The following is a 12,455-nucleotide window of genomic DNA, read 5'->3' as shown; positions in this document are numbered from 1 at the left end:
GGGGGTTGAGTGACTTAGCCAGGGTCACACAAACCCAATATGATTTTTAAAGATTTCTGGAGAATTAATTACCAGCTAAACTTTTCCTTCAATTGATCCTCCTATAACCCAGCCTTCAAACTTCTTCCCATCATCGTTGCTTTCCTCTCCACCCTCCCAAACTCTGGTGTCCAAAACAGTAGCCTAAATATAGCCTGACTAGGGGAAGAGAGCAAGTACTTATTGAGCTCCTGCTACGTGCCAAGCACTGTGCTTGATACTTTACCAAGATGATCTGATTTGATTCTCACAATAACCCTGTAAGGAAGGTGCCATCATTAGCCCCATTTAACCAACGGAGAAACAAAGACAGGCAGAGGTTACGTGCCACAAGGACCACCTACAGCCAGTAAGTGTCTGGTAAGAATCCAGGTCTCAATACTCTCTCCACTGCACCACAAGCTGCCTTTAAATTGCATACAAGCAGATTGTAGCAGCCTTTGAAGGTAGTGGGTTTGCCGCTCCCTGAAATGATCCAAAGCTGGATAACCACTTTTCAAGCAGGGATTCTTGCTCAGGTGAGGGTCAACCTGGATGGCCCCTGAGGTCATCATTTAATTCTGTTCTGAGAATGGTGGCATTTGTTTTGCTTGACTACACATACTGGTTGTGAGGGTTTTGTTCTTCTTTTCTTGTACTGCTGGAAAAGGGCAAAGGAAAGGGAAGATAAATAATAAATGAAAAACAAACTAACCTGAAAAAAATTCCATCCTCTCCTATGCAGATGCCTCTTTATCTGGTAAATCATGGTGAGACAGGACCAGTTAGATGCAACAGGTGCAAGGCCTACATGTGCCCATTTATGCAGTTTATTGAAGGAGGAAGGAAGTTTCAATGCGGATTTTGCAACTGTGTGAATGATGGTAAGTGGAGGCCTCACATTGCTATTTAGAAAAATGATCCATTCTAAAACATTCCACTCTACTACCAAGCATCACCTCATTTCTCTTGGCAGTGTCTCAAGCATTGCATGAATAAAACTGGGGTTTCACCAAATTATGGCCCACAGTCCAAAGTCTAAGATTAGTGTACCAATAGGCCTTGTACCTCTAATCCCATCCCTTTGTCTCCTCTGGCAGCTGGTCCCTTCAGTCATCTCTCTGTAGAGCTTTCCATTTACCTTCACGGTAGATCTTTTCCACCCTTAAAAAACCGGTTCTTCATGTAACCCCACCAACCTTCACTCTGCTACATATCTCTACTTCCTTTCACACCCAGACACCAAGAACAGACCATGTAGGCTTGTTCTGTCCACTTTCTAACGTCCTACCCAATTCTCCTGCAATCTGGCTTCCAACTTCATCACTTAAATGAAACTTCTCTCTCCAAAGTAACCTTGGATAACCAAGTGGTAAGCAGGGACCTCACAAACACAAAGTCCTCCGGTCTACCTCCTTCTTGACCTCCTCAACATTTGACAGTGTTTCCCACTGGCTAGATTCCCTAGATGCTCTCTCTTCCCTGGGTTTTGGTGGTGCTGCTTTCTCCTCACTCTCCTCATACATACCTGTCCACTCCTCTATCTCCTTTGCTAGGTTATCCCTGAATCCTACACTCTACATGTGGATATGCCCAAAGGTTCTATTTTAGCCTCCCATTTCTGTTGTTCCATTCTCTTATAATGATCTCATTATTTCCCATAGGTTCAAACTAAGACCTCTTATATCTACACATCCTAACCCTAGAATCTCTCTTGAATTCTAGTCTTGCAACACTGACTACTTATTAAATAGTTCCAGTAGGATGTCCTGTAAACATCTCAAATTCATAACCTTCCCCTCTTCCTCACTTCCTGATTTCTGTTGGATGGAACCTTCTTGTCACTCAGGTTCACAACTGTGAAACAGTGGAGGCACTTTGAGTTTGAAGTCAGAAGACTTGGGTTCAAATCCCACCTTGTACACTTACAAGTATGACTTTGGACAAGTCACTTACGGACATTTGTTCTCAAATTCTTCACCTAAAATGAAATGGTCAGACGAGATGGTCTCTAAAGTTCCTTCCAGATCTAAGTATACGATCCCTTGATCCTTGGAGTTCTTTTTCTCTAAATTTTGGACTGATTGACCATCTCTCTATAAATCCTAAGGCCAAAAGGCAAAATAATTTTCACTCAGAGTGAAAAGTAATTGTTGGAAGTGTTTAGGGGGAGCAGAAAACCAACTAATTATCAATATAGGCACCCTGGGATGTGAGAAAGAGGGACAGTCTGATTCTTGCTATCATAAGGGGGAAACAGAGCTCCAAAAGGAGAAGTTTTGAATGAGTAAGATGGGAGCAGTTGAGAAGTCAAGTCAACAAGCATTTATTAAGCACTTACTGTGTGCTTAAGTACTGGGGATACAGAGAAAGGCCAAAGACAGGTGGTCACAGCAAAGAGCAATGGCAGCATCCTAAGCCAAAGTCCCATTTGCTGTGCTAATTACAGCTCATTGAGGACCCTGCCAACTAGTCAAGCTTTTAATAATCTGGTCACCAAGAAACAGTAAACCAGAACAAGTCAAGTGCTTTAAAAATATATCGAGACAAAAGAGTTTCTTCAGGAGTCAGATCCAAGAGTCTGTGTCTTAAAAGAAAGGAGGCCTTCTTGGCTTCTTCCAAATGGAAACTCTCTTCCTGATAGTATTCCATGCTGTCACATCAGGCCAGTGGTGAACAAAGGGCACAGTGGTGTAAAGATTAAAATTTAGGGGAGACTGAGGCAGGTAGAAATTAGTTTCTCTCTGCAAGGAGTATTACATTTTTTTGAGATTTATTAAGGATTAAGGATTAAAGAAAATTCAGGATAAGGAAAACATGCCTAGGCCAGAGGCCTAGACAAGACCTCACCTACATTATGGAAAGAGCCACGTCTGTTCTAAAACGGAAGTCCAAAAAGAGACACAAAAACCTTTTCAATCAGGTTAAATCCTTTCCCGATCTCGGCCCACCTCAGAATTCCTGTGAGATTACAAAGCATTTTGGGGAAGTGGAGCAAGGGCTTGTGGGGATTGAAGTCCAGAGTTCAAATCTCAATTTTATAGTGGCCATTCCTCTTTGCCTTTGTGGGGCCAGAGTCTCTCTTCCATAAGAAACATCACACCGTATTTATGCAAGTGTTCAGCCCGTGACTCACAGTACAATGTGTTTGTGCTCTTGGACTCCATCCAAGGGTTTGCCAGAACTAATCCTCCTCGTCCTTGACAACGTTAGAATCACTTTGGATTTGGATTTCCCCAGTGAGCCTCATCTAGGGGGTCTTTTTCCTTATACAGTAATCTTCTCTACCATGAAATGCAAACATTTACCCAAGCTGAAGGCTTCAAAGGGAGCACTACAGCTAATCAGTTCCCTCTGGCTCCCAAGGAGGCCCTTTGGGGAAGCATTTCAGCATATCGACAGCTTAGAAAGGAAGGTTGGGTGGGCAGCTAGGTGGCTCAGTGGATTGAAATCCAGGCTGAGAAATGGGAAGTTCTGGGTTTAAATCTAGTCTCAGACACTTCCTAGCTGTTTGATCTGGGGCAAGTCCCTTAAGAAGGAAGGAAGGAAGGAAGGAAGGAAGGAAGGAAGGAAGGAAGGAAGGAAGGAAGGAAGGAAGGAAGGAAGGAAGGAAGGAAGGAAGGAAGGAAGGAAGGAAGGAAGGAAGGAAGGAAGGAAGGAAGGAAGGAAGGAAGGAAGGAAGGAAAAAAGCAGTTGGATTTATAAAAATATTCCATGAAATAATACGACTTGCTCACTGTGGCTGGATGAAAGCCTAAAATCATGAAGCATAACCTTGGATAGAAGTTCCTTGGGGACATGCCAGTGAATCCAGATGGAATACATTCAGATCCTTCAGGGTAAAATGAGATTAGGTCAGATGCACAAAAAAACATCATCTTAAAGGAAAAATCCTTCCCAGAACCTACTGGAAGCTCTAGAAATTGCAGGTGTGCTCTCCAGCCAGCAGCCATGGCTTTCTCTAGTCTTTTAAAAAATAAAATTTTAAATCATGCTTACCTTCTGTCTTCAAAACAATATTGTATATTAGTTCCAAGGCAGAAGATCAGTCAGAGGCTAGGCTAATGTGGGGGGTTGGGGAGTGTTAAGTGGTTTTCCCAGGATCACATAGTCAGAAAGTATCTGAGGTCAAATTTGAACCCAGAACCTCCCATTTCTAGGCCTGGCTCTCAAAATCCACTGAGCTTCCTAACTGCCCCCATCCCTTTCTCTCTTAATGGTTGTGGAAAATGGATTTCTGTGTGTTTATGGAAATGTACAAGTAATTCTCCTGTTTTGGTTCCCTCAGTTCCACCATTCTATTTCCAACATCTGGACCACATCGGCAGAAGACTAGACCACTATGAGAAGCCAGAGCTCTCACTGGGATCTTACGAATATGTTGCTACTTTGGATTACTGCAGAGTAAGTGCTCCCAGCTTTGCAGAATGAGTGTTCATGGTAATCAGCCAGGGCTGGCCCCCAGAGCCGGTGTCAGAGTCAGGAAAATGTGGGGATCTGACTCTGGGCAAAGCTCTAACCTCTCTGCGCCTTAAGAGACTCATAAGACTTGACAGAGGAGGCGCCAGCCTGCCCTAGCGGACGGAGGCAGCATCCTCATCCAGGAGTTCCCATGCCATTAAAATCTCAGGGCCAGCTCTTTCTGGGTGATGATGCCAGGTTGTGACTGCATGTGACCAGAAAAAGCAAAAGTGGTTTGTAGGGTGTGGTGGGCCCCTGCTCTAGTCTCCCTGCCTCTTTGGCCTCTTCTCTACAGGGAAGGGCTTGAACCCTCCATAAAAGAAGGTTCTTCTGTCTAGTAATTGACTAAAACAATAAAATAATACACAGTATTGTGTAAGGAAGGGTTGGGGCTTTTAATTTAAATTTTTTTTATTTTAAAAATCAAAATAGGGGTTGTGCACTTTTTAAACTTGTTACAATTTCATGTTGATAGCTATGTCAATAGAACTAAGTTCTGCTCAATGTGGAATGAAAAGAAGGCTATAACTTGGGCTTGGGCCTCAGTTTCCACATCTGTAAAAGGAGGGTTGGACTATGTGGACTCTAAAGCTCTTTGATCCTCTGGTTCATCTTCCCCCACCCAGCTAAACAAGAATAATTTGTTTAAGGGGGCAGCTTGGTAGATTGAGAGCCAGGCCTAGAGATAGGAGGTCCTGGGTTCAAATTGCCCTCAGACACTTCATAACTGTGTCACTCTAGGTAAGTCAGTTGACCCCCATTGCCTAGCCATTACTGCTCTGCCTTGGAACCATTTTACAGTATTGATTCTAAGAGGGAAGATAAGGGTTAAAAAGAAGAAGAATTTGTCAAACTAGAAATCAGAGGTACCAGATGATGGTCAATACCATCCATCTTTTAGGCACTCTAATAACCAATTTCCCATCCTTACTGCTGAGGTCTCATTTCCTTCTTATATTATTTGCAGATGGGAATTAGACAGCTGAGTAGAGGATGCTTGTATGGCTGCTGGCCCCAGGCATACCAAAAATGATGGCAGAGGGGTAGAGATGGGAAGAGCTTATTGGGAAAAAATGATTAATGAATTAATGAATTGTACCTCAGTCAAGATTTTTTTCCCAAGATAATTGACTAAGCCAAATGAGGTCTTTGTTTTGCCTTACCTGCCTGGCATTTCCTTTTGGTCTGGGCCCCCTTGCTACTCCCCACTCACTCTCTGTTGGTCTCTTGGTTCCACAGAACTTTCTAAAGGGCTTAACGGATTCTGGCTACATCTATTTTAGCACTGAAAACTGTCAAGATTTAGCTGACCCTCCTCAATGAGCCATAAACTTAGAGATAGAAGGAACCTCAGTGGCCACCTTGACCCATGGCAGCCAACAGAATGCCCCTGATGGCATAATTTTTAGCAGATTTCAATGCAAATTGTTACATGAATAGAAGTTAAAGAGACGATGTCTTACCAAAATAAGTATATCTCGTATATAAGTAGATATCCGCATATTGTTGGTCTCATTAAAACATGAGCTCCATGAGGGCATGGATCATCTTTTCCTCTTTCTAAGTGTCCTTCAAGCTAATTCCAAATTCCCAGATGCCTTGGGGGTTCTCCTTGATCATGAACTTCAGCTCCATTATAATTTAGCATAGACTGAGCAAAGGAAGGCTGGGAGACCAGTACCTTTGTCAAGAAAACCCCAGTTTGGTGTCATGAAGAGTCAGAAATGACTGAACAATGGCAAAAATCTCAGATGAAAGGCATTCACCGATAGGGGGACTAGAAAAGTCCTCCTGGAGAAGATGAGATTTGAGCTGAATTTTGAAACCAGGAAGAAGAGATGAGGAGGGAGGTGGGGCAGCAACTACTGAGGTCCAGAGGCAGAAGATGGTGGGTTATAGGTAAGAAAGAGGAAGTAGGCTGATGTAGCTGGGTTATATAGAGTGCATGGAGGGGAGATAAATGTAGGAAGTCTGGAAAGGCAGAAGGTGTCAGGCTGTGAGGATTATAAATGTCAAACAGAAGATTTTATATTTAATCTTTGCAGTAATAGGGAGCCTCTGGAGATTATAGATTAGAAGTGAGTAGCATATTCAGATAGGTACTTCAGGAAAATCACTTTGGCAGCTGAGGGACATGGACTGGCATGGGGAGAGACAGACAGGGAGACCAATTAGAAGGCTGCTGCAATAATCCAGGTAAAAGGTAATGAGGCTCTGTACTGGGATGGTGGGTGAGTGCATTGAGAGAAGGGGACATATACAAAAGATTTAGTGAAGATAAAAATGACTTAGCAATAAATCAAATGTAGAGGATGAGTGCAAGCAAGGATCTGAGGGTAAACTCTGATTGTGAGCTTTGAGAGAAAAGATATCTATTCTTCCTCTCTCTTTTTACCATCAACTAATTCCTCTATTATAGAAGGTCCTATCTAAACAGTAATAGGAAAGATGGGGGGAAAGGCAATGACTTCAGTTTGGGACAGGTCAAGTATGAGATGCTTACCTCTGCATCCAGTATGAGATGTCCCAAAGGTAGACAAGACTAGAATTTAGAAGTGAGACATCTACATGGAGATAATAATGAATAAATCCGTAGTTGCTCATGAGATCACCAAGGTAGATAGTATAGAGCCATGTTGGTGAACCTATAGCACACATGCTGAAGGGGGCTGCTCCCTCCCCCCTCTCCATGCACACCTGAGGACATTTTTCACTGCACCCTCTCCTCTGTCCAGCAGCCCGATGAGAGTGCTTCTTCCCTCTCCTGTATGGGGTGAGGGGGTGGGGATGCAAATGCAGCATGAAGGTTGCAATTTGGGCACTTTGTCTCTAAAAGGTTTGCCATCACTGGCATAGAGAAAAGAAACAAGCCCCAGGATTTGAGCAGACAAGACTATGTCAGGGAATGGTGGGGAAAAAACTGAATATTTAGGGTAAAGCTAGATGATGGAAGACCTTGGAAATCAAGCAAAATAATTTGTATTCTGGCCTTTAGGAAAGGAGATTTTTGCCTGAGGAAGTTACATGATCCAATCCATATGAGGATGGATTTAAAGAAGATTTATGTAGTGGCAGTAAGTAAAGGAGGGTAATATGGAGTGGAGAGGATGTGCAATAAAGAAAACCATGTCAGCAATAACTCCAGAAATCTGTATGTGGGTCACAGAGTCAGAGAATATCAGATCTGGCAGGGGCTCAGAGGCCAGCTAATCCAGGCCAGTTGAATAGATGGGAGAAGTAATGGTCTGGTAATTACCTGAAGACTTACATCTGAAGCACTCTGGGAGAGCATTGATCAATGGGGCCAAGGAAACCTGGCTCCCTGCAATTTCGACCCAAAGTTCTGCCACTACCCTCTAGGATCCAGAACAACAAATCTAATTTCCCTTCCCCATAAAAGTCTTCCAAATATCTTTGTAAAGTTTCCATTTCCTCCCTTCTCCTTTCCTCCAACTCTGTGTCTGTTGGCTCCTTCCTGCTGCCAACAAACAGCAAATCTTCCCATCACTTAAAAAAAACAAAACACCCTTCCCTAGAGCCCACCATCTCCTCCAGCTACTCTGTCCCTTCTTTCTCTAAAAGAAGCTGTCTAACCTTAGTGTCTTCATTTTTCCTCATGTCTCTGTCATCTGACTTCTCACTTTCCCACTGAACCAAAACTGCCCTCTCCAAAGGTATCCTTAAAAAAAAAAAAAAAAACCTTGTCTTCCATCTTAGAATCAATACCACGTATTAGTCCCAAGGCAGAAGAGTAATAAGGACAAGGCAATGGGAGTCAAGTGACTTGGCCAGGATCATATAGTGAGGAAGTGTCTGAAGTCAGATTTGAACCTACAACCTCCTGTCTCTAGGCCTTGCATCTTTATCCACTGAGCCAACTAGTTGCCTCCAAAAGCTATCTCTTAATTGCACACTGAATGCTCTTGCTTGGGCCTTGTTGTTCTCAATCACTTTTTAACACACTGTTGATCACCATCTCCTCAGATACTCTATTCTGCCTGGTCTTCTGTGACTGTGATCTCCCCTGGCATTCTTTCTTCCTGACCAAGGCTCAGTGTCACATTGTGCCCCCAATTGTGTGTGTTCCCATGTTTCTTCCATCTTCTTTTTCTACAGTTTTTCTTTCTGTGACCTCATCAGCTTCCAACATCCAATAGCTCATAAATCAAAATATTTAGCTCCAGAACTTGAGTTCTCAATCACTGGATACTCAACAGACATCTCAAACTGGATGTCCTGGAGATAGCTCACACTCAACATATCTCCAATCTCCTACCTCCCCCTTCTACTAAATTTCCTTCTTCCTGTCCAAAGCACCATTGTCCTCTTCACCCTAGTGTGTCATGTCCTTATTATTCTATAACTGTGGCTCTTTACTCTCACCCTACAGATCCAGATCTTTATTAAACTGTGCCATGCCCACCTCCACAAAATCTTGCGTCCATACTCTTCCCTATTCACCCAGCCACCATATTAAGTCAGGCCGCCCATCACCTCTTGCCTTCTAACTGATCTTCCTGCCTCAAGGATCCCTCCCTCTAGTCTGTCTTCTCTATATAGCTGCCAAAGTGATTTTCCTAATATAAGATTAAAAATTAATATCCAGTACTCCAAGAATTATATTTTATATTTATTCATAATCACTTGAAGTAGAGGAGAGTGATAGCCTGAGTAAAGAGGAGTTTTACCTGGACTGTGATAGAGGGAGAAGAGAGAGAGAAAGAGGGTGGAGTTACACAAAATTTTATCTATACAATATAAGGATGTAACATGGAGACAAAAGGAAAGGGATTCTGGGAGATGAAGTCCAGGGGTACAAAATTCTAATTACACATTAGCTTGTAGGAATGACCATGTCACTCCCCTACTCAGGCAACTTCTGTGGCTCCCTATTCCCTCTAAGATGTAATATGTACTTCTCCATTTGTCTCTTAAAACCCTTCATAGGCTCCAACCTACCTATAAAGGTTCATATAGGCATAACCTACTTTCCACATCTTCCTACACTCTGTGGTCAAGCCAAACTGTCCTTCCCTCTTGTCCTCACGTGGGCACACCATCCTTTATCTCTATGCTTTCTCATTGGCTGGTCTCCTTGACTGGAGTGCTCTCCTTCCATCTCATAAAATGCCTTCAAGATGCAGCTCAATGCCCACCTTTAACATGAAGCCTTTCCTGGCCTCCCTGACTTCCTGTGCCCTCCCTCCCTAAACCATATGTTGTCATCATTTCAGTCACATCCAATTCTTTGTGATCCCATCTGGGATTACTTAGCAAAGATACTGGAGTGGTTTGCCCTTTCCTTCTCCAGCTCATTTTGCAGATGAGGAAACTGAGGCCACCGGGGTTAATGACTTGACTAGAGTCACACAGCTAGTATCTGAGGCCAGATTTAAACCCAGAAAAGATGAGTCTTTCTGGCTCCAGGCCGGCTGCTCTGTTCTCTGAGCCACCTAACTGCAAACCATATATAATGCATATGTTGTATTTATTCTTCCTATATTTGTGTGTGTGTGTGTGTGTGTGTGTGTGTGAATTGTGTTCTCCAATAGAAATTAAGCTTCTTGAGGGAAGGAGACCTAGTACAGTGTCTAGCAAATAGAAGATAATAAATGTTTGTTGATTTCTTTTTAGGGCAGAGGATGTGTTCATTTGGGGATGTGATTAATCCAAGCTTATGTTATGAAATAGATTCTATGGAAGTCAGGAAAAAGTTATAAGCAACATTTTCACCAACATTATCGTTGAAATCGATGACTCCCCTGCCCAGAGGTTCCTCTCTTTCTCCAGACCACCACCGATGTGGTGCTGGAAGGGAAAGCCTGATTTACGATGTTTATACTAATAGAGATTACTTTGGGGGCCCCTTTTTAAATGGTCCTATTTCTTATTGGGAATTATGATTACTAATAGAGCAGCCAGAACAACTATGCCTGTGAAGAAGGCAGTGCCAGTAGTATCCTTCCCATTTTACTGATGAGGAAACTGAGACTCACAAAGATAAAGTGATTTATCTAACTGATGAATGCCTGAGCCTAAACCTGGATCTGCCTACCCCAAGACTAGAGTTGGGTTTTTCTTGTTTCTTTTGGGGGGTTTCCCACCTTATACTTCACTGTTTCTCCTAGTGACATGTTAGAGCTAAACTTACCATAGAATCTGGCTTCTAAGAGGTCATTTATCCCAGCCTATAGCAGCAGAGAAGTGCCCTCCCTCTACAATATCCCTTAGGTGTGGAATTAATTGAGAAGTTATTCAAGGATTTTTTATTATTCATAATTATAATAACATGCAGAATTTCCTCCACAACAGCCAGGTCCATCTGCTGTCATAATATCAGAAGTGAATTTGTTCTCTGGCCTCAGGCCATAAAGCTGCTCTGAGGCTTGTTTCTCCCCTAAATCTTTTTAGAAGAGCAGAGCTGAAGCCTCTTTTCCTTTGTGGCCTCTCAAACAGCAGTGAGGACTCACAGCTAGAGTTCCAAGTGGTGGCAGCTGGCCCATGTTACGGGTTTCTGCTTAAACCCATAGGGGGAAGGCCCAGCAGCATTGCACTTTTACCACAGACACGTCCAAAATCAGCCAGTCCTCACTGATATACTAGAGACTCGGGCACAAGGGAGGAATAAGTTTCATCATGAAGTGTGTGGATATCACATCCTAAAGAATAGTAATAACAGCAATAATAACTCTCACAGCCCTTTAATATTTGCAGAGTGCTTTACAAAGATGATTTCTTCTGATCTTTATAACAACCCTGAGAAGTGGAAGTTTCCACTATTCCTGTTTTACAGATATGGAAACTGAGACTAATAAAAATTACAGTGACTTGCTTACTCACCACAGCTAGTATATGTCAGATGGAATTTGAACTCACATCCTCCTGATTCCAAGACTAGCACTCTATCTACCAGTGGAAGGGTCTAGAAAATAAGTTGGGGTGAAGAAAAAGAAAATGTAGTGTGATTCCAGTATTTACCTTTCCATTTAATCCAATGCAACAAAAATAAGTCCTTGCTCTCGAGTTGCTGACGTACAACACAGATGTATGTAGATCAGTAAATAACAAAATATTTACAAGTAAATTCAAAATGATCATTGGAACTAGGGAGAGGGGCATGGAAGGGTCAGGAAAGACCTCAAGCAGGAGGTCTCACCCGAGCTAATCTTTGAAGGACTTAGGTTTCAGAGAGGTAAAGGTGAGTGTATTCCAAGCAAAGACTTGGAGGTGGGAGATGGAATGCAGTATATGGTAAATAGCAAATATGGCAGTTGGGCTAGAAAGATGAATTAGTGTAAGGGGGAGTTAAGAAGAGGCAAACATGGAAATAGACTGTGATTTCACAAAATAAGACAACTGGATATTCTGGAATGGACTCTTGAGGGCATACTAGGGCAACCAACCACCTGTGTTGGCTCAGGGCTTAAGCACTTTGGGGATGAGGAAACTCCTGGCTGCTTGTAGCTGACAACAGGGAAGGCAGCTTCTGCCCCTACCTTGATACAGAATAATCCTCCAGGCTTCCCAACCAATCTCTCCTCTGTCAGTCAGCACCTGAGCCACTGTTTGTCAGGAGGAATCATCTTTGAGAGGCTATGAACATGGAACCATTGGGAGGTGGGGGGTGGCATGGGAAGGATGGATCGGCCTCCTCAGACCTCTAGAGGGGCCCATGCCTCTAGAGCTAGACGGGATTCCAAGATCATCTGGTCCATGCCTCGTCCAAAAATGGAAGAGTATGAACAACTGAAGAATCCTGGACTATAACTAATAAGAGCTGGTCCTTTTCCAGCGTTTTAGGGGTTACCAAGCATTTACGTGTGTTATCCCATTCAGAGGGGTGATCGAGAAGTCATCTTTATTGTATTTATTCTATGCATGAAGAGGAATTAACTCAAATGTAAGTGGTTATGGAGTCAATTTAATTAGTGGTGCTGATGTGCAGTCTCCAGTTCATGTGAAATCATTTTTTGACA

At 42.9% G+C, this 12,455-nt stretch overlaps 1 protein-coding gene across 1 annotated transcript in view; it reads left to right on the top strand.

The window, feature by feature from the left end:
• The window catches only part of SEC24D (SEC24 homolog D, COPII coat complex component), a 124,195-nt gene that overhangs the window by 73,512 nt on the left and 38,228 nt on the right, over positions 1-12,455 (top strand). Inside the window, exons 10-11 of the mRNA XM_056803832.1 lie at positions 764-902; positions 4,307-4,422. Coding sequence (XP_056659810.1) covers positions 764-902; positions 4,307-4,422 — 255 coding nt within the window. The remainder of the gene's footprint in view (positions 1-763; positions 903-4,306; positions 4,423-12,455) is intronic.

The sequence above is a fragment of the Monodelphis domestica genome, chromosome 6 (assembly GCF_027887165.1).
Source record: "Monodelphis domestica isolate mMonDom1 chromosome 6, mMonDom1.pri, whole genome shotgun sequence".
Taxonomy (NCBI): domain Eukaryota; kingdom Metazoa; phylum Chordata; class Mammalia; order Didelphimorphia; family Didelphidae; genus Monodelphis; species Monodelphis domestica.
Note: the sequence above shows the minus strand (reverse complement) of the source record. Positions and strands in the feature narration are given on the sequence as shown.